This window comes from Cornus florida, unplaced genomic scaffold (genome assembly GCF_030987335.1).
Source record: "Cornus florida cultivar Cherokee Brave unplaced genomic scaffold, ASM3098733v1 CherokeeBrave_3.0.0_Hap2_Chr11, whole genome shotgun sequence".
NCBI classification, from domain to species: Eukaryota; Viridiplantae; Streptophyta; class Magnoliopsida; order Cornales; family Cornaceae; genus Cornus; species Cornus florida.
The window spans coordinates 137,845,726-137,868,143 of record NW_026775581.1 but is presented as its reverse complement, the minus strand read 5'-3'; the positions used below and the strand labels follow the sequence as shown (position 1 = coordinate 137,868,143).

Below are 22,418 nucleotides of genomic sequence, written 5' to 3'. Positions count from 1 at the left end.
TTTTATTTTTGTGCAGATATGTGGAAGTCACATGAAAAAGTAAGAATAATGAATGGATGAAATGCACCATTGAAGCATTTTGATACTTAGCTCCTTTTAAAATGTAAATTTACTATAGAGAAATAACATTTTGCATTGAAGATTTTGAAAGTTTATCTAAAAGCTTTCAAGAATTTATTTTGAAATAAATAATATTTGATTTTTATAAAAATTTATAAAAATTAAGAAAGGTGAAAGTGATTTATAAATAGGTTAAAAAAAATTCAAAAGCATCGAGAAAAATGATCAAAACTCGAATATATGGCAAATTTGCCAATAACAAAAAAATTTAAAGCAATTTACATGTGAGCATCCTAAATACAAATACGTTGTCATTTTACCCATTATAATCACTGGAAGGTCTTTAGCCTGAATTGGGTTATGAAACGGCCCACGGGGCCTGTATAGTTTATCCACATAAGCCCTACCTCGCACTGTTGTTATATAAGCTGTCTTCATAAGCCCTAATTGGAAAGGGGTGTTACTACTTGACTTTGATTTTTGAATCCAAGTGAAGTGATGAAGAAGGAAGAGAGATCCAACCGAAAACGTAGAAGAATGAGGCGTGACAAACCGAATTCTCAAAAAATTTCAAAAAAATCGAAGACATCAAACATCGTCAACGAAGACAAGAAATATCAAGATGAAGAATCTGCTGTTCCTCCTGCTAAGCGTACCCCGTCTTCCGCTTTTCTCGACAAGGTCCTCTCTATCTGTGTATATATATGTGTGTGTAAATAAATACGTGTATGCATCCATTGGCTCAGTTCGTTGTATATTAATGGTTAATTGGGTGGTGGCGGTTATACATGTAGATGAGAGCAAGGTTATCGGGAAGCCATTTTCGGATGATAAACGAGAAGCTCTACACTTGCACGTACGTGTATAATGCTTTTAGATACTGTTTCTCTTATTGTTGGAATATACGTGTTTCAATTTTAGATATAGTTACATCACATAAGGTGTTCATGGATTTGATACTGTTTTCTTGGGTGAATATTTAATTTATTTTTCCTTTTCTCCAGTGGAGACGAGGCTCTTAACTATTTTAAAGAAGATCCAGATTTGTTTAAAATGGTGAGATTATTTATTCAATAACTTCATTTCATTTTGAGCTTTTATATATGTTGGGTGTACTTATTGGTTTCATGTGGTCAATTCAACATGAATGATAATAAATTTGAGATATTTGAATTTTCAATTTTAACTGCAAGCATTGGTTGCTGTTTTTTAAATTTTGTGTGATCTTCAATTGTGAGTTTTGTTCTACATGAGTGTTACTTAGAAAATATGCTATAAACAATAATATATGATGTCATGAATAGGAAGATCCTTAATTTCTAATCTCTAGCCATCCCATAAATGGATCAGCACCAGACTGCATTTCATAGGATAACGAATCTGGATAACATATAATATGGCGCAATGAATATGAGTTGTAGGAATGAACTGAATATAATTGCTGTGTGTGATTTTCCCTCATAATTAGGAGTTAATAATCCCAAGTGCTTTCAGCCAGGGGGGTTACCATGTCAGAACCCATGCTTGAATCTAAATTAGTCAATACTTTGATAGCTAGAGCCAAAATGTATCCGTCGTAATGTATGTGTGTATTGTTTATGCAAAATGCAATTTCAAGGTCATTATCCATTGTGGTCTTGTTAATCAAGCGTGTTAGGAGGGTTAGACTTGGTAAAAACTTAACCTTTGGGGCGTGATTTGCACAAAGTGGCTAACCTTAGAAAACAATCCAGGTTCTCATGCTTGGCAGTCTACAGTTTTATCATTGCACCAAACAATGGCCTCGACTTATATGGAATACACTGATTATAGTATGGATTCGATCAGCTTGTCATTGAATGTTATGCTTTGGATTGGATTTGGTTCAAGCCTTTCAATCTGTATTCTTCATGGATCTTTATTGGAGAGCCACTCCTACAAGATCTTTGTGATACCTTCAAGGTTTATTGCTATTTTTCTCACCCCCTGGGCATTCACATCTTCATTTGTATTTTAAACTTACTAAACCATCCTTTGTTCTTGCAATTTAATGGGCAAGTTATTGGTTGCAATGCATGCGTCAGTGTTAAAAATTGCAACTTATTGCTAGAAATATTTCAGGACTAGTATCTGAATGTGAATCCTCAACAAACTCATGAATGTTTTCGATAATATTCCAATTAGATCTGAAAAACAAGTAAGGACAAGATGGTTGACAATGTTTTCCATCATTGTAAGATTGTTGTAAAAAGGTTTCCATAGCATTGACCAATTTGTATTTAGCATCCATGTTTCAGCACTCTTTCTGTATCCATTTCGAAGTCTTTTTTCTGGTTCATTCTATTAAAATCTTTCATTTTTATGCTATTGGATTACATTTACGTAACAATGAGGTGTCTTGTATTTTGTTTACTTTTATTTGATCTGCTTACAGCTTTGTTACTGGCAACAGAAGTAATGTTTTGTAATTTTATTATTAAAATATACATGACATCTTGAGGTTCTGTTTTATAACTTATGTTTACTACCTGGCCAGTATCATGCAGGATATCAAGAGCAAATGTTGCATTGGCCTGAGCAGCCAGTTAATATTATTATAAAATGGCTAAAGGATCACAACCCTTCTTTAATTGTGGCTGATTTTGGCTGTGGTGAGAACTTTATAGAATTTGCATGGAAATCTTTTGAACATAAATATAACCAAATAGTGATACTTGTTAATACTTTTTTTGGTTGCTATGTTAACATCATCATGTTCCATTATGTTTCAGGAGATGCACGGCTCGCAAGAAATGTCAAGAATAAAGTGTACTCTTTCGATCTTCTCTCAAATGATCCTTCCGTAATCGCTTGTGATATGTCAAATGTATGTTCTGCATTATGTTAGACTTGCGATTGTGATCTTCTTGCTTTTAAATGATTCTCTTGCAGTATGCCCAGAATTATTTTTATAAGAAATTTGGGATTTCCTTTCCAGCATATTGGTGCAGTTGTTATACGTTGTAACCACTTATAGAATGTTAGTCAACAAGAAAGAAAAAATACATTTTTCTTTGTCCTTTGTTGTGTTATAATTTCGAAGTTATGAAGGTATGGACGATAGATGGTCCAAAATTCAACTCATATTAGTTCAGCAAGAGTTGAACGGAAATATGAACTCATAATACAAGATCCTATCCGATTTGTATTATATTTAAGTCTCAACTTTGTAGTTTAGGCGCATGCCAGACTATTCTCAATTTTTGAATCATGCAAGTGATTGTAATCGAGATATAAGATACATAACTAAATTAGAGGCTAGTTTTACAATGTCTTCTACTTCTTTTCACTTGATCCTTTGGAATTTTTAAGAAGCAGAGTCTCAAGAGTCTTTAGAATTCAAAGACTATTTTTTCTTTGAGGATTTCTATATGCAACTATTAAAGGACCTCACTGATAGTTAAATGCTCCTGCTCTTAATTGCAGACATCCCTCGACTCTTCCTCTATAGATGTTGCTGTCTTTTGTCTTTCACTAATGGGGACTAATTTCCCAAGTTACCTCAAAGAAGCACACAGAATTCTTAAGCCACGGTATGCATGGGATTTCATTTATAGCTTTTAGATCACCTTATCTGTTTTTTGCTTTTCTTGTTCATAATTTAGTACTTGATGGCTCTTTACAGTGGCTGGCTTTTGATAGCAGAGGTAAAGAGCAGGTTTGATCCCAATACTGGAGGAGCAGACCCAGATAGGTTCTCAAAAGCTGTCTGTGAGCTAGGATTTACATCTGTTTCAACGGTACGTTTATATTCCTATCGTCTTTCTTTTCAGATTGATGCTTCATTTATCCATGCTAATGATGCATACTCTGTGCAGGATCTCTCCAATAAAATGTTCATACTGTTATACTTCCAGAAAAAGGTTCGGTAGCTTTATCTGTTTTACTTGCGAGATGGAATCTGGTCCTTGATTTAATATGGTGAGATGTTCATAATGAATTTCTTCACTCTGCGCGTTTTACAGGAGAAACAAAATTTAAAGAGGAAGGGAATTGAGTGGCCTGAGCTGAAGCCTTGTTTGTACAAGCGTCGCTGAGCTCTGGACATGGTGTTTCCGTGATTAGGTTGATAGCATCAATCGCGTTTTCTTGCGCGCCCTGAGAATGCTGATTTACTACTACATGACCGAATGTTACCGTGCAGCTGCTGGATGTAGCATGTATATGCAGTTGAGGGTCAGTTCTCACAAGATATATTCCTAGCTGGTGCCGGGAATGAAGTAGGGTTTAATAGATGTGGATCATAAATAAGTGTGTGTGTGTGTGTGTGAAAGCTCATCAAGTTTATATTTGAATTTGAATTTAAATTTGATCCAATTCAGGAACTCGTAGACTACATTTCATATTGATCTCTACTTCTTTCATGTACCTCATCTTAAACTATCTTTGGTGATTTATGAGAAATAGTCTTTTGACCTCAATTACTGACTCTTCTTCCTAATATAACGTGGTTGAATTACGTTGGAACTCTTTAAAAAAATAAATAAATTAATAATTAATTTCCGTAAATGTCCCTTTCTCTTCAACTCATTGCTAATCATGTTGTATTCGAAGGAGGAGTTGACAATTGAGACCAGAAGACTTATCATTTCTTAATTTTGTAACATGTATTGAATAACATCACTTTAAAACCGTAAGATTGTCATGATGAGCAACCTCATTCTGTAAGTTTGATTTCCTTGCTTCAATGAAATAAATGAATCTACTAGTCAGGTAAAATGTTAATAAAAAAATATACAATAAACAAAACAAAGCTATGTGACCTATCTTTGAAGCTTACAAGGACTTCACTTTACAAAGTGTGTTTTTTGAAAACAATTACGTTACCAATGAATAGAACCTCGGGATCTGATTGTTCAGTTGATGGGCTTCACACGTTGGCCGGCCAAACACTCGGTATTAAGTGTCTTGATTAGCCAATGAGCCTAGTTTGGTACGTCGATGGCTTAAAAAGAAAAACTATTCAACCAAATACAGACCATAAATATATATACATATAGGGAAAATTACATATAAATGGAGTTAAAGTTTCATATTTACTTATAGGCTGATTCAAAGTTTCATATTTCTCTAAAATGGATTGCTGAGGTGGCACATGGTTTTTTACTGTTTAGAAATTACGGTGCCTAAAATACCCTTCCGCGAAGGTACTACTTTTTCTTCGAAGGTACTACTTTTTTGAACTGAAGGTACTACTTTTTGGTGTCCAGGTACCATATTTTTTAAACACCCGCGAAGGTACTATTTTTTCTCTGAAGGTACTACTTTTTTGAACTGAAGGTACTATTTTTTTGAACTGAAGGTACTACTTTTTTGTTAGGGAAGGGCATTTTAGGCACCACAATTTTTTAAACAGTAAAAAATCATGTGCCACCTCAGCAATCCATTTTAGAGAAATATGAAACTTTGACTCAGTCTCTAAGTAAATATAGAACTTTGACTCCATTTATATGTAATTTTCCCATACATATATATATATGCGTAATTATATATATTCTTGAAGTTATGATTTATTGGATCTCTCTCACTCTCGTTTCTTAGTCAAGGATACAATTTCAAGATTCTCAACGACATGGACATCTCTTTCATCCACATATGTTAGTACTTAATCCACAATCACCGTCCTTAATGTTATTTTTACTTCGAATTTATTGGTGAGAATGAAATACACATTCTCCGAGAAAGATAAGAAATAAACCTTCTTTTTTTAAAGTTACTTTGCTATCAAAAATAAAATAAAACTAAAAGCATTACATTTCCACTTACAAAACTAGCCCTAAATGTAATCAGACAACAACGAGACCAATTTTCCAAAATTGTCACCCCAAGCCAAATGCTCGAAGGTGTAACCATGTATTGGCTCAACACTTGAGTTAACTTTCCAATCAAACCCAAGTCAACCAAAAGTCAAAAGAGATACACCACCACTACTATAAGCAACTATAGGTCTTCACTCCACGCAATTTTTAATGCCTCGAATCTTCCCTCACCTAACACCACCATGTTTGGTTGGTTTTTATTAGCATGAAAAGTAGTCGAACCTGAATTTAAAACCTCCAGTTTTAATGAAACAAAGAGTAGTCCACAAGTTATTATAATTAGAAGGTGAGATGCGTCTGTCTAAGAAGCTAGAGGGCCAATTTTAATTGGAAGGAAGAGTGGGCATGCCTCTGTGAATGCATCCATCATCCAAGCCTGAATTCTTGGCATTTACTCCCTCTTCAACAAAAATTAAGTAAATAATTTAATTGTGTTAACGTCTATAACCCACCATTATTGGAAAAATTAAGTAACAAATATAATTGTGTTAACGTCTATAACCAGTAACCACCATAAATTACAACTTTTATTAATGTTGTTGGGTTCCACCACAATGGTCCCTAAGTTATTCTAATTAGACTTTTCTGCAATTTAATATACCATGTTAGACTTTTCTGCAATTTTACTATAGATTCCGAATCTATCGCTAGGTTTTGGGAATAATGCAATGAACTGAACTACAATTCTTATATAAATAATTGAAGGGTAGTTAGAACTAATCTTCAACTATTCTCTGTCTAAGGATCAACCTCCATAAATGAAATTATAATGTTGCACCGAGGGCTTGCTCTGCTAAGAAAATCAAGAAAATCAGTTGGTTTCATGGTGTTCTTAGTTGGCAACGGATCATCCATTCCAAACAATCCTGTAAGTCTCATCATCCTTCCTAATTTTCTGTCTTATGTATTTCATAAGCTGAATTTTTTTTTTTTTTTGATGTGTTTGTTTCGAATATTTTATATACCTGACAATAATCAATACTACTGTAAATGTCAAGATTAAATTTACCCCACACAAAATAAATGGTTGATCAATGTCATATTTATTATATGTACAACAAAAAAAATAGCAAATAAAACTATAATTAATATAGGATAAAGAATAAAGAAATTTTTGGGGTTGAAATGGAAAGTTATTTGCAAACAAGTGTCTTAAAACCTTTGTAACCTTCTTAGATACAGCTGCAAGTTTTCAGCCCATTTCTTTTATGAACATGTTGAAATAAAGACTGTTGGATTATCCCATTAGAAAATTTGAGTTTTATTGCATTAATCTAATTGAGTGTGAGAGAGATTGGTTGCTTTGGTTTGGTAGCCCAACAAATGCTTGGATCTAGAGATTATTTGAAAGGAGGAAAAGAAATCACAGTTGCCGACGGATGATTCATTCCAAACAATCCCTGTGACTGTGAGTCTCACCCTCCTCCTTAATTTCTTCTTATCTTCAATGTTTTATATGCTAAATTTTTCATTTTCTTTTTTATTTTTTTCTAATTCAAGAAAATGGTAGTTTTTTTTAATTTAAATTGAAATTGGGTTTAGGTTTTCAATCGAATCAGTAGAAAAGGATGCCGCAGATGGCGACTTGTAATGACATTTATCAGCTGCTTCCTCAAGATGTGATCATTGAGATCCTCTCAAGGCTGCCCGTGAAATCACTGCTTCGGGCCAGAGTGGTATGCAAAAATTGGTACACTATCATAAAAAACCCTAGTTTTGTTACTAAGCACTTCAACCACACCAACAACAGTGGCCGTCTTTTTGTCAACCGTTTTGACAAAACTTCCCAGAAATTTGTTTTCTCATTGTTCCCTGATCAAACACTAGCCGGTTCACCCCCGGTGTATCAGGATGTGGCGGCGGATGTACTCCATTATCTTTGGGTTGGTGCCTGTAACGGCATACTGTGTCTCTGCAATCGCAATAATTGGAAACACTTTGCTCTGTGGAATCCGGCAACCAGAGAATTTAAGTCCCTCCCTGTATTCCCTCGTAGCTTTCCACCCAATGTGGCGAGCTCCCAAGAAACTTTTGGATTTGGTTTCGATCCCATTACTAATGACTACAAGGTGGTTTGGATTTGGAACACACTGGATGATGTTATGGAAATGAGGTATGGTCCTTATCAGGTTGCTGTGTATACACTTTCCACCGATTCCTGGAGATATCTCGATGTTGCTTTGCCTTATTCTAGCATTGCCACCCCTCGCTCTAATACATGCATTAATGGAGTTTATCACTGGTTTGCAATACACGATGACGGTCATCCTGTGATCCTTTCATTTGACATGGGTATTGAGTTGTTTCACGAGATTCGTGATATTCCAAGTTCAAAACCGCCGGTTCTTGTATCCTACAACAACTCTCTTGCTCTCATGTATTATGATCGCGGTCCAGTTAACATTTGGGTGATGAAGGAGGAAAGAGGTTGGTCCAAACGATTTAGTGTTGAACTCCCTTCAGCTGTCAGATTGCCGTTTGGGTTTTGGAAGAATGGTCAGCTTATTACAGAAATTGGTGATAGTCATGTGGTGTTATATGATCCCGAGACTCGTGAAATTAAGCATCTTGGATCCCCGATTTGGGCTGATTGCTTGGTCTACAGGGAGAGTCTATTCACGATCAAGGGTGGAGATGGGTTTCTAGAAAATGATCAGTCGTCTGATGTAGATCAAATTATAAACTTTTCTAAGACCCAGTTCAGTCCAACCTGACCTGCCATTCCAGATGAAATAGATTTTGAAATTTCTGATTTATATCACCTCTCTTGTGATTCATGCATGTGTTCTGGTGAAAAGGAGAAATTATTTATTGGTACGTGCAGAAAATGTAAAGCCCTTGCTATTTTATAATTTTATTTATTGGTAATATAGCTCCATTTGAAATTAAATATATCAATAGTCAGTCTAATGTACTTCCTTACCTTCATTTTTGATGGGGCTACCATGTTTCTTGCCGGATAAATAAAATGATTGAACATTAAGACACCGTTCGGCTAGATAAAAATGAGTAAGAAATAAAATGAAATACAAAAAAAAAAAAAAAAGAAAGTGAAGTGAATGAAATTAAAAGTTATTTTATATTAAACATTTGATTAGTATGAAAATTTATTGAGAAAAATTGTATGAAAATATTAGTTTGTTGCTTTGGATGGTATGAAAATGAAAAGAAAGTGATTGTATATACCAAAATTATCCTTATAATTTCAAATATTAAAAAAATAAATAAATTTATGTTTGGTGATGTCTATTTTTATCAAAAGTTTTAATAAAATGATGAATTATTAAATTTATTAATATAATTATTTATATTCATTTATATTGTTTAAATTAAAACAATACTTCAAGACTTCTTAGGTAGAAGTAAAACTAACAATTCATTTAAGAGAAATAAGGAAGTTTAAAAATATAAAATAATAATAATAATAATAAATTGGGCTCGTGGACTTCCAACAAAAGAACACAAAAAGAGCAAAATATATATTATTCTATATATATATATATATATATATATCATATACAATGTATATATTTCCAAAAAAAAAAAAAAAAAAATAGTCCAAATTGTACTGCAAGAGAACTTGCCTTTTAGAAGTCTACTAAAATAGAAATTGTTACCGAACTTGCCTTTTTGAAACTCAATAGAAAAGAAGCTCAGGTAGAATAGAAATTCAGTTGCTTTACATGATTTAGTTGTTAGATAAAATATGAACTTCAAATAAAAAGAAACAGTTTTCACGAGAAAATATTATTTTCGCGTGTTTTGTGTGAAAAAAGTTTTGGAAGGAACTAGTCTAATAGGGGAAACTATATTTTCTATTACGATTCTTTTTCCATCTATTCAAATTCTAAAAAATATTAAAAAATAGAAGTTACTTTTCCTTCTTCAAATGAATCTTAATTTTTTCCTTCAAAATTCTTTTATTTTTTTATTTTTTTCAGTTTTCAAAATTCTAATTTTTGCACTTTTGTGTGGTATATGTGTGTAACATTTTTTCTCTTCTTCACGGTAATAATTGTAATTTTTTTTTGGCGAACAATGACCTTATTGAAACTTGTCATGTTAGGAAATGAGGAGTAAAAATTTATCACCTTAGGTATGCCTCCCTTTAAATAGATTATTAGTTCTGTAGAATAAGTGACTGTTAAAGAGTAATAATATCAACTTATCATGAATAATGCCAGTTTATCATGTGTTGCAAGTGATAGTTAAGAGTGTCTTTTGTTAACTTTATTAAAAATGAATGTGATTATTTAAAAATAGATCAATTTGTAAAATTGGGACAAACGATAAAGTTGTCACTCTTTACGTAAAAGTAAAATTAGTACTAGTTATGTAAACAAAGTACCATTTTTAATATTTTCTTTGTAGATTTCATCCCGGTAGTTTTCACGTGATACACCAACTTCCACCAAAATCATGAATGGTACTTATGGCAAATTTAGTTTAGTAAAAATTTTCAATCTAACTTAATGCATTAAAATTTTGAATTTTTTTTTTTTTTTCCTCACTTTTCATAGTTAATTTTCATATAATTAAACCTTAATTTTATAAATAAAACAAGAATTTAACATTCATCAATTAATAATTATTTTAGTCAAACATAATGAGTTATTTCCGCACATTATATTGAAATTGGAGTATGTTTTAGCAATTTTTTTGTTGTTGTTGTTCAACCTGGACATGAAACTCACGTATAACTTTCAGAGTACGGAGACTTATAGCTTTGGCATTGGAGAATAGTCAGCGGTCAATATTTTTCTTTTCGGTTCAGTAACATCACTTGTAAACAAAACGGAGTAGAAGGTCCTTGACTGACAGAGAGAGTGAGAGAGAGAGATTTGACTTTTGGAGAGGCTGCTTGTGCTGGCTCGTATTCTTTGCGTTTCTTGCACTGATCTAGTTGAGTTTCAGAGAGATTGATTGCTCTGGTAGCCCCAACAAGTGCCTATATTATCTACATATTTCAAAGGGAAATCGCAGTTGGTTTCATGGTGTTCTTAGTTGTCAACGGATGATCCCATTCCAAACAATCCTGTAAGTCTCATCGCCCTTCTTAATTTCCTGTTAGCTTGAATATTTGGCATGCTGAATTTTTCTCCATATTTTTTTTAATTGAAGAAGAATGGTAGTATTTTGATTTCAATTGAATTTGGTTTTGGGTTTTGGGGTTTAGGTTTTCAATCGAATCAATTGAAAAGGGGGCAGATGGCGACTGATAATGAAATTCCTGTGGATGTGATTATTGATATCCTCTTAAGACTGCCTGTGGTATCACTGATTCGAGCCAGAGTGGTATGCAAAAATTGGTACACCATCATCAAAAACCCTAGTTTTGTCACTAATCACTTCAACCACCACACCAACAACAGTGGCCGTCTTTTTGTTCACCGTTTGGACATAATTTCCCATAAATTTATTTTCTCATTGTTCCCTGATGAAACACTTGCCGGCTCTCCTCTTGTGTATGAGGATATGGTGGTGGATATGCCTCACTATCTAGGCATCAGTCTCTATAATGGCATACTTTGTCTGTCCAATCACTTTCGTTCCAATCACTTTGCTTTGTGGAATCCGGCAACCAGAGAATTTAGGTCCCTCCCCATGCCCTCTCATAAATTTCCACACGAAGAAACTTTTGGATTTGGTTTGGATCCTATTACCAATGATTACAAGGTGATTTGGATTTGGAAAACACTAGATGATGTTACAAATGTGAGGTACGGTCCTTATCAGGTTGCTGTGTATACACTCTCTACCGATTCCTGGAGATATCTTGATTTTCCCATGCCTTATTCTGACATTGATACCCCTCCGTCTAACACATGCATTAATGGAGTTTATCACTGGTTTGCAATACACAATGACCACCGTCGTCGTGTAATCCTTTCATTTGACATGGGCAATGAGTTGGTTCATGAGATACGTGATATTCCTAGTTCAAAACCTGCAGTTCTTGCACCCTACAACAACAATAACTCTCTTGCTCTCATGTGTCGTGATTATGATTCTTCAGTTGTTGACATATGGGTGATGATAGAAGAAGGGTGTTGGACAAAACAATTCACTGTTCAACTCCTTTCAAAACACAAATTGCCGCTTGGGTTTTGGAAGAATGGTCAACTTTTTATGGGAAGTGATGATGATGATACTAATTTAGCCTTATATGATCTAGAGACACATGAGATCAAGCATCTTGGATCCTTGTTTTTGTTCAATGTCTTGGTCTACAAGGAGAGCCTCGTCACAATCAGGGGCAGAGATGGGTTCCTAGAACAGGATCAGTTGTCTGATGTAGATAAAGTTTTAAACTTTTCTAAGTGAGGAATTTGAAATTTCTGGTTTATATCTCATCTCTTATGATTCACTCGTTTGTTTGGGTGAAAAGAAGGAACCAGATGCAGAACTAAAGGATAATGTCATGTTATTATATCATTTTGTATATTGGTAATATAGTTGGATCTAAAATTATAGAACATTGCTGTCTGGATCAATGTTGTGGAGGTCTTTGAATTGGAGGTTATATATTTTGTCTATGAGATGTCCAAATGTAGCTTTGATTTATGATGACAGGGTGAAAGCAAAAGTGCAAGGCAAATAAATAAATAAAATAAAAATGAATTACTACCTAGGAAGAATAAAGATGCAACTCTAGTAAATCAATCCCATTCCCTTGCAGTAAACGTTAGAATGGAAAAACATCTTATTGATCTAAATCCGCAAATGCGTATTAATTCTTGCTCATGTGGGAAGTTGAGATTGTGGCTGTATGTATGTAGAAGAAGTAAGGAGTTTTTGTTGCTTTGTCCCACTACCAGTTAAATAGCATCATCAGCCCCAAATTTTGGTGTAACATGGTGGTTTTAAGTGTCTGATCTGAAAAAAAAGGTTTCAGTGTGACTCCGATACTATGCTCCATCATAGATAAATAATTTTCTCCCATGGAACTGATAAAACATCTGATCTACAAGGACAGTAATGTATGTAACAGAAGAATAAATGCATTGACAAGGCGCGGAAACTAACTCATGAGTTGTTAATGCATCACACTACTTGAAAAAGCTCATATTGCAAAAGTTTGAGCATTCAACTTATTATTATTTGTACTGAAGCTGGGACATTCGATGCCAAGATGACTAGGTAGCTGATCACTGCGAGCCACTGATGTACACTCTAAACTTCCCCAATCAAACCCTATAAAAAAATAGTTTACTAAGAAGCTTAAATCCTTAATAGTGTATCCCACTCCTCTATGTTGCTGAGATCAATCCTCTGATTTCAGCTGCTCCATCAAGCGATCCAGCTCAGCAGGAGAGGAGGGATGGAAACCAATTAAAGCAAAACGAGCTCAGCAGGAGAGAGGGATGGGAACCAATTAAAGCAAAACGATTATCAATCTTGTTTTTTTTTTTTTTTTTAAACTTCCCCAATCAAACCCTATAAATGATTATTCCAAAGATTGTCCTATTTACACCCACTCCAAACAAATTCACTTCGTAAAGATCAGAAACGATATGAAGGTGTTTTCGTCTTCGTAGATATCGTGGATATGGAGAATGCTAAGGAAAAATTAAAAGTGCCTTAACTTCTTTGATCTTATCACTCACATACTGAGATGGCTAGATATCCACCGCTCAAATTTCCAGGGATCCAGCTCAGCAATGTACAGGAACCGGATCCCTTGTTTCTATCAATTTTAGTAATTTATTTTTTTTCTCTGTGGACACACCCCACTCTCTTGTTTAAGGTCGGCGGCAAATATTTTTCGGTAAAATGGCCTTTGCGTGCTTGTGCTTGCTCAAATAGCTCCAATAAATATGTGTTTTTTGCATTTCTTGCACTCATCTAATTGACTTTCAAGGAGTTTGCTTGCTCTGCTAGCCCCAACAAATTAATGCCTAAATCATCTAGAAAATCAGTTGGTTTCATATTGTTCTTAGTTGTCAAACGGATGATCCATTCCAAACAATCCTGTAAGTCTCATCGTCCTTCTCAATTACCTGTTATCTTCAATATTTGATATGCTGAATTTTTATCATTTTTCTTTTAATCAGGAACAATGGTTGTAGTATTTTGATTTCGATTGAAATTGGGTTTAGGTTTTGAATAGAATCAATAGAAAAGGTTGGCAGATGGCTACTTGTAATGAATTTCATCAGCTGATTCCTGATGATGTGATTATTGACATCCTCTTAAGGCTGCCCGTGAAATCACTGATTCGGGCCAGAGCCGTATGCAAAAACTGGTACACTATCATCAAAAACACAAGTTTTGTTGCCAAGCACTTCAACCGCCACACCAACAGTGGCCGACTTTTTGTCCACCGTCATGACAAAATTTCCGAGAAATATGTTTTCTCATTGTACCCTGATCAAACACTTGCCGGTTCTTCCCCGGTGTATCAAGATTTGGTGGTGGATATGCCAGACAAACTTTGGGTTGGTGCCTGTAACGGCATACTATGTTTGTCCTATCATTCTCGACGTTTTGCTCTATGGAATCCCGCAACCAGAGAATATAGGTCCCTCCCCGAAGTCCCTCGTAAATTTCCACCCAATGTGACGAGTTTCCAAGAAACTTTTGGATTTGGTTTGGATCCCATTACTAATGATTACAAGCTGGTTCGGATTTGGAACACTGCAGATTTTATTAGAGGCAAAATGCATGGTCCTTATAAGGTTGCTGTGTATACACTATCTACTGATTCCTGGAGACATCTTGATGTTGATTTGCCTTATACTTGGATTGACACCCCTCAGACTAGCACATGCATTAATGGAGTTTATTACTGGAGTGTATCAGAGAATTTCAATCATTATTTGATCCTTTCATTTGACATGAGCAATGAATTGTTTCATGATATTCTGGATATTCCAAGTTCAAAACCTTCAAGTATTGTGCCCTACAATAACTCTCTTGCTCTTATATATATTAAGGAGGACAAGGGTGGAGTTGACATATGGGTGATGAGGGAGGAAGGGGGTTGGACCAAACAATTAACTGTGGAGCTAATCAGATATCCATTTGGATTTTGGAAGAACGGTAAGATTATTACAAAAATTGATGAACGTCGGGTGGTCTTATATGATCCAGAGACTCATGAAATTAAGTATCTTGGTTCCCCGAATTGGGCTAACTGCTTGGTGTACCGGGAGAGCCTAGTCGCAATTGGGGGTGGAGATGGTTTGCTAGCACATAATCAGTTGTCTGACGTGGATCTAATTTTTAACTTTTCTAAAACTGTGTTGAGTTCAAGTTGAAAAACAACCTGTCATTGCTGATTAGGATTTTGAAATTTCTGGTTTATATCCATCTCTTGTGATTCACGCATGTGTTTTGGTGAAAAAGGGGGAAACTGGATGCTATTTTATCATTTTCTTTATTGATAATATTATAGTCGCACCTAAAAAGATTATAGTTGCATCTAAAATGATGGTACAACATTTGTGTCCTGATCAATGTTGTGGAGGTGATCTATTTGGTCTATGAGAGGTTGAAATGGAGCTTTGATTTATTTATGACAGGGTAAAAGCAAAAGTGGAAGGCAAAAAAAAAAAAAAAAAAAAAAAAATTTACTACCCAGGATAAATAACGATGCAACTCCAGTAAATCAATCCTATTCCCTTGCAGTAAACATTAGAATGGAAAACATCTTATTTCCATGAAGTCAAGATTGTGTTACTTATGACGTTGAATTCAATTCAATTGAAATGTATTGTAATAAAGGAAGTAGGCTGTATGGAGGCAGAAAAAGCAAGACATCTTATTGCTTTATCCAACCAACCGTTAAATAACATCAGGTTCAAAACTTTGTTGTAAGTTAACATAGTGGTTTTAACCTCCATTATTGGAGGAAGTTTCATTGTGACTATTAGTTTCCCCTACGGAGTTGATAAACATCTTTCCTCTAAACAGATACTACTTCTTTTTATTTTTTTTTCCTAGTTGGTAAGTCCCACACTTGTCTCGTCTGATATTTGAATCCCTGATTCTTTCTAAGAAATAAAAGGCTGATATCGCTAGATCACTGAGCCATTAATCAAATTCCACTTCAAGTCATCAATGGTTATAATTGTTTCACTTTGACAATTCAGAATGACTACGACACTCATAACAAAATAAGAATTGCATTAAAAAAGCAGCGAAACTAAATTTTAAGTTGTTAATGCTTCATTCCACTTGAAAAAACTCATATTGAAGAAGTTTTAGCATTCAACTTATTATATTATTGGTTCTGAAGTCAGGGATAATCGATGCCAGGATGACTTATCACCACTTGAACCATCCCTCAATATGCTTCCAATATTGATCAAATTAGCCCATGAGAGCTCAACTGAATATGCACATCAATTAATAGGACTTACAGACACACTCATCTCTGGTGAGACACTTAATGAGCTTATTCACAATAAGAAGAACTCAATAGTTGGCATTTTTGTCTTCCTATTTTAGCTGGTATTAAATTTTTGTTCACTCTTCTCCCTTTTTTTTTTCAAACAGATTATAATCACATGTTAACCAAATGCACCTAAATAAATGGAGGCTAAGAATAAGCAAAATAGAAAGAGTGATTTTTCTTTCCTATACTACTATAAATTTTTATCTAATTAAATGGAGGCTAAGAATAAGCAAAATGAGAAATTTTAAAAGTTCGATAAAAATTTACCTTAATAATTATTTAAAACAAATATCATGAACAATAATATCATCTCCACCGATTACATTAAAATTAGATATTTTATCAAATATAATATACTTAAACTAGAATTTTTTTAATTATTTGTTTTTCCCTTAACAGAAACTCACATATCGATTTTAATAAATAAAAAACTGGCATATCCATTTTGTATGACTTGAGATGAACAGTTGCAGAGGGCGGACGTGCTTGCTCTGGTAGCAGGTATTCTTTGCACTGATCTAATTGAGTTTCAGAGAGAGTAGCTCCAAGCCTCCAATAAGTGCGTAGATCTAGAGATTTCAGAGGGAACAAAAGAAAATCAGTTGGGTTTCATCATTCATGGTGTTCTTACTTGTCAACAACGGATGATCCCATTCCAAACAATCCCGTAAGTCTCATCGCCCTTCTTAATTTCCTGTTATCTTCATTATTTGATATGCTCAATTTTTCTCAAAGTCCTTTTTTTAGTTGAAGAAAAATGGTACCAGTAGTATTTTGATTTCAATTGGAAATTGGGTTTTAGGGTTTAGGTTTTCATTAGAAAAGGGGGCTTGCAGATGGCGACTTGTAATGAAATTCCTGAGGATGTGGTTATTGAGATCCTCTTAAGGCTGCCCGTGAAATCACTGATTCGTTACAGAGTGGTTTGCAAGAATTGGTACAGTATCATCAAAAACCCTAGTTTTGTTACTAAGCACTTGAACCACCACCGCGCCAACAGTGGCAGTCTTTTTGTTAAGCGTTTTGACAAAATTACCGACAAATATGTTTTCTCATTGTACCCTGATCAAACACTCGCCGGTTCTCCCCTGTTGTGTGAGGATGTGGTGGTGAATATGTCCAACAATCTTCAGATTAGTGCTTGTAACGGCATACTGTGTCTACACAATTGCATTCATCACCACCGCTGCTTTGCTCTTTGGAATCCCGCAACCAGAGAATTTAGGTCCGTCCCAGTACTCCCTCGAAACTTTCCACCCAATGTGGTGAATAACCTAGAAGCATTTGGATTTGGTTTCGATCCCATTACTAATGATTACAAGCTGGTTTGGATGTGGAACACACTGGAATTTATTAGAGAAACAAGGTATGGTCCTTATAAGGCTGCTGTGTATACCCTATCTACTGATTCCTGGAGATATCTTGATGTTGCTTTGCCTTATTCTACCATTCACACCCCTCAGTCTAACACTTTTATTAATGGAGTTTATCACTGGTTTTGTTTAAGAGCCGGAGACCAGCATCGTGTGATCCTTTCATTTGACATGGGCAATGAGTTGTTTCACGAGATTCGTGATATTCCCAGTTCAGACTATGGATACTATGCTGATCTTGCACCCTACGATAACTCTCTTGCTCTGATTTATTCTGAATCTGGTCCATTTGTTGAAATATGGGTGATGATGGAAGAAGGGTGTTGGACAAAACATTTAACAGTTGAACTCCTTTTAAAGCACAAGTCACCTCTTGGCTTTTGGAAGAACGGTCAGCTTATTGTGGAAACTGTTTGTGATGGTCATGTGGGCTTATATGATCCAGAGACTCGTGAAATTACAGATCTTGTTGGATCCCAGTTCTGGGTCGAGTTCTTGATCTACAAGGAGAGTCTAGTCGCAGTCAGGAGCAGAGATGGATTCCTACAACAGAATCAGTTGTCCGATGTAGAGCAAGTTTTAAACTTGGGTTCAATCTGAAATTTAACCTGCCGTTTCAGATTTTGAACTTTCTGGTTTGTATCTCTTCTCTTGTGATTCATGTGTGTGGTTTTTGGTGAAAAAGGGGCAAATTAGATTCCAAACTAAAGAAAGGGTAATATGTCATGCTATTTTATCATTTTGTATATTGGTAATAATGTACTTGCATGTAAAATGATACTAACATTATCAATATTGTGGATGTCTTTGAATTGGAGATAAGAGTAATTTATTTCGTCTCTGTAAATCAATCCCGTCCCATTCCTTTGCAGTAAACATTAGCATTCTACTTATTATTATTATTATTGGTACCCAAGCTGGGGTTTATCACAATGCCAGGAAGACTAGAACCTTTACAATTGCCATTTTAACCTTTACAATTATTTTAATGAGCCAAAATATGCTTTATATATTCATAGATACATATATGCATATAATATAGTACATATTAGATACACATACATACATACGGGTATACACACTGTGATTGACCAACAATTTAATATGATCCCTCTCCCCCTGTAAACATAACCCAAATACATCAGTTGTCTATATGACACAAAGTTGTCAACGCACATATATATAGAGAAAAATCATTGGCAAAGAAATTCATTGGACATTCTGGTATGAATTTTCGTATGCATGTCCCGTCACAAACACTGTTTTGTTTCGTGTAATGTAGCTATGCAACAAATTTTAACAGACTATTACCTGGCAATCTTGAATTCAAATTATAGTTACTTACTTGTCGGTAGGTAAGTATTGTCTTTTATTTAATTTATCGGTACATCTTTTTTCTTTATTAATGGGTAAAATTTTAGTTTTTTATTTTATTTATTATTATTATTATTTTTGTTTTATTTTTTATACAATCTGTTTGAATAATTGAGAGGAAAAATAATAAAAAATGATCTGGAAAAAAACAAAAATTCAAGAGAATTGATTTGTCCATGTGGATGGCTTGGAAGAGAAAAGTCAAAAGTATTGATTGGTTTCATCTCTTTGTTGATTAAAGACTTGATATTGCCTATCTATATTAGGTCTGCAATTAGAGTCACAGCCTCTGAGTCATAATTTAAGTCAAAAGGAGAGTGAATTCAAGTCACATAAAATAAAAGCGAAAACGAATTCAAGAATGAAAATACAAAAGTGAAAATATTAAGTCACAAATAGTAACAATGGGAGCAAAACCATTGATTGGTTTCATCTCTTTGTTGATTAAAGACTTGATATTGCCTATCTATATTAGGTCCGCAATTAGAGTTACAGCCTCTGAGTCATAATTTAAATCACTTTAATGATATTACAAGTCTTAATTTAAGTCACATAAAGTGAGAGTGAGAGGAGAACGAATTCAAATCACATAAAGTAGGAGTAAAATGAATTCAAGAACGAAAGTATGAAAACAAAAATATTAAGTCATAAATAGTGACAATGGGAGCAAAAGCGCGCATGGAACGCATGAGAACGACACTTATTGAAGAAAATTGTGTGACTTAATTTATAGAGAATTGTGTGACTTAATTTATAATCGTCACTTTCTAAAGTTGTACGCAAAGACTTTAACACACTGGCTTAACACTAGAGTTGCATCCAAAGACTCATTTAATTAAAATAAAATAATAAAAAAGGAAATAAAAGATATATTTTTTTTAAACATTTTAAGAGTTTGATTTGAAAAGTAGGAAAACAAGATTTTTGTTTAATATTCTTGAAAAAATTATGTGAACTTATAATTATTTTATTATTATTATTATTATTTTATCTCTCTCAATATAATGTATTTTTTTTTAATGGGCCATTGCAACTCTTATTTTTATTATTACTTTTGACAATGGTCAATAATTAGTTGGGGAGGGGAGAATCAAAACTAGGATTGGTAGGGTGGGGGACACTTTTAACCTGGCCGTTTTACAACTTTGAAATGGACTTTAATGTAAACTTGTTTAGTTCTTTTGTTAGCCTGGCCGAATTTTACTATCATTATTTATTTATGACCCATTTCAAAAAATGTAGGAGTACATATTTTACATATCTAAACAAATTGCTTGAATTTCTAATAATAATAATAATAATAAATTAAAATATTTTCTTGTAATTCTCATGCTGTCCAAATCATAAAATAGTATTGTTTTATTTTTTATTTTTTGAACTTTCACTTTCACTTTCTTCAACAACCACAGTCCAAGTTGGTATTTGTTTTCGAATAGTGAAGCTATCCATCAAACAAAATAATGTTCAAAACAAAAAGAAAAACTTTTAAAATGTAAAGAAAGTTGATGATTTAGTTGGATTTTTTATGCCAACTGAAGACAACAACGTCCCTCATTACTTAGTCTTTATATACACCTGATACTTTAATTCAAATATATATATATATTGAACTTAATGACTGTCCTAACAAATAGGATAATGGTTATAATATGAAGCTTATTATTTATTTGAATAATAAAATTTATAAAAGATTAACATTTTACGGTCATATTGTACAAAATAATATTTATATGTTCAGCGTTTATCTCTCACATAATTTTAAATTATTTCAATATCAATTATAAAACTTTCAATAAAAAAATGAAATAAACGGAAAATAAGTTTGTAAAATAAAACTATATTTCTATATATGATGTCAATATTAAAAAGAATTTATAAACTTATAATTGAAAATTCAAACTACAAATTTCTTTCGATTTCAAAAATAAATAAATAAAATAAAAAACTAATGTTATGTTCAGTTAAATGAATTTGGATTATTTCATGATTTAAAATTATTATTATTATTTTTTTAATTTTAATTACAAGGTACCAATTTCATTCAATCAAACATAGTGAAAGAATATATGTATATTATTCAATTTTTTGACAATTGCCCAAATAATGGAAATCTTTTTTAATGCCCCAAAATAATTGGCCCTGACCATTGAAAGAATGGCCGTTTTCCTTAATATATAATAGAAAAATAAAAAATATATGATACTATGATTCAACATTTTTTTTTTTTTTTAATATATCACTTGTAATTGAAAAAAAAAAAAAAAAATTCAATACCCTAGGTACCTACTTTGTTAAGTATGGTGAAATATTTCCGAGATGTTAATAAACAAGACGTACTTTTATTTATAAACAATATCTTTCATTTTGTCCAAGAAGATCCGAAATATGTCTTGTTGGGTAGAATGCCTTCCGATGTGGGGTATTAACCCACCCTTAATACTGAAATTGTTTAATTTAATTTTAGTTAATTAACAATGTTTCTTTAGACAATTGACTGATTAAAGTATAAAAAATCCTATTTGGATAATTAATAAAAAAAATTACCAATTTATTTCTAAACAATTCACCACTCGGTACCCTCTCTCTTCTTTTGACCAATTTACTAATCGTATTTGAGAATCTACTAGTGGAAGCAGAGTGTGAGGTAGTTCATGGCAAGCCCATTCCAACACTATGGAATTCACTCAAAAGCATGCTTTTTGTAAGTACTTTAATTTTCAAGAAGTAACGTTAGAGCTTTACCCTATATTAAGTACTTTTGCTCGTCAAAGTTCTTGTTATATAAAAATAAAAAATAATAAAAATTGAACCAAAATGTAGCAAAACACAAGGTGCTATGCATGACATAATACACCTTTATTTTATATTTATAACATGAAAGTGAAGATTTAAAAATTCAAGTGAGTTATTCGAAGGGGGATAAAATAACTTGTAATATTGCACTATATAAATAACTTTGCATGAGAGTGAGTTATTTGTGTACAGAATTCTTGGAATGAATCTGAAAACACCAACTGATAATATTTTTTTTCTCTTTCAATCTCATACAACCCAGGGGTAACGGAAGGACAATTTTCCCACCCCTTCAACCCAGGTGTGAAAGTCAATATCTCTGCGTGAGAAACGGAAGGACCATTTTCCGACCCCTAAAAAAAAAAAAATAATAATAATAATAATAAAAATAAAAATAAAATTGTATTTAGTTCACCAAAACACATACATTACTCTTTAAAATGACAATATAGCAGTCATTACTTTTTAGTTCTGCATCTAGTTTCCTCTATTTCACCAAAACACTGACATGAATCATAAGAGAGCTGGAGATATAAACCATAAATTTCAAAATCCTCTTCAGGTGGGATGGCAGGTTGCTTT

General features: G+C 33.5%; 3 protein-coding genes across 8 annotated transcripts; all 3 read left to right on the top strand.

Annotated features, from left to right (window-relative positions):
• Positions 1-431: 431 nt before the first annotated feature.
• On the top strand, positions 432-4,499 carry LOC132284892 (ribosomal RNA-processing protein 8). 2 transcript variants are annotated; one of them, XM_059787032.1, is made up of 9 exons: positions 445-741; positions 855-916; positions 1,065-1,116; positions 2,576-2,690; positions 2,811-2,905; positions 3,505-3,611; positions 3,704-3,818; positions 3,897-3,941; positions 4,044-4,499. In XM_059787032.1, the coding sequence occupies exons 1-9, from the start codon at positions 559-561 to the stop codon at positions 4,113-4,115; spliced, it is 846 nt and encodes a 281-aa protein (XP_059643015.1). In that variant the 5' UTR covers positions 445-558; the 3' UTR covers positions 4,116-4,499. The 2 variants fall into 2 exon arrangements, with proteins under 2 accessions (XP_059643014.1, XP_059643015.1); XM_059787031.1 differs by having other exon boundaries at positions 432-741; positions 3,704-3,941.
• A 2,068-nt stretch (positions 4,500-6,567) lies between these two features.
• On the top strand, positions 6,568-8,765 carry LOC132283847 (putative F-box protein At3g16210). Its single transcript, XM_059785875.1, has 3 exons — positions 6,568-6,765; positions 7,213-7,305; positions 7,440-8,765. The coding sequence occupies exon 3, from the start codon at positions 7,466-7,468 to the stop codon at positions 8,609-8,611; it is 1,146 nt and encodes a 381-aa protein (XP_059641858.1). The 5' UTR covers positions 6,568-6,765; positions 7,213-7,305; positions 7,440-7,465; the 3' UTR covers positions 8,612-8,765.
• A 1,727-nt stretch (positions 8,766-10,492) lies between these two features.
• On the top strand, positions 10,493-18,516 carry LOC132282443 (F-box/kelch-repeat protein At3g06240-like). Of its 5 annotated transcripts, none has more exons than XM_059784127.1 (3): positions 10,588-10,934; positions 16,764-16,963; positions 17,133-18,516. In XM_059784127.1, exon 3 carries the CDS (start codon positions 17,133-17,135, stop codon positions 18,267-18,269), a length of 1,137 nt encoding a protein of 378 aa, XP_059640110.1. In that variant the 5' UTR covers positions 10,588-10,934; positions 16,764-16,963; the 3' UTR covers positions 18,270-18,516. The 5 variants fall into 5 exon arrangements, with proteins under 5 accessions (XP_059640111.1, XP_059640110.1, XP_059640109.1 ...); XM_059784126.1 differs by having other exon boundaries at positions 10,589-10,934; positions 17,099-18,516; XM_059784128.1 differs by lacking the exons at positions 16,764-16,963; positions 17,133-18,516 and adding an exon at positions 13,180-16,755 and having other exon boundaries at positions 10,493-10,934.
• The last annotated feature ends 3,902 nt before the right edge of the window (positions 18,517-22,418 follow it).

Bases quoted from the DNA above. Each gene is read 5' to 3' on its own strand.
- LOC132284892 (XM_059787031.1), top strand. From the start codon at position 559: ATGAAGAAGGAAGAGAGATCCAACCGAAAACGTAGAAGAATGAGGCGT. The intron at 2,691-2,810 runs GTGAGAACTTTA...ATTATGTTTCAG, and splicing joins TGTGGCTGATTTTGGCTGTG to GAGATGCACGGCTCGCAAGA. The intron at 3,942-4,043 runs GTTCGGTAGCTT...CGCGTTTTACAG, and splicing joins TGTTATACTTCCAGAAAAAG to GAGAAACAAAATTTAAAGAG.
- LOC132283847 (XM_059785875.1), top strand. From the start codon at position 7,466: ATGCCGCAGATGGCGACTTGTAATGACATTTATCAGCTGCTTCCTCAA.
- LOC132282443 (XM_059784127.1), top strand. From the start codon at position 17,133: ATGGCGACTTGTAATGAAATTCCTGAGGATGTGGTTATTGAGATCCTC.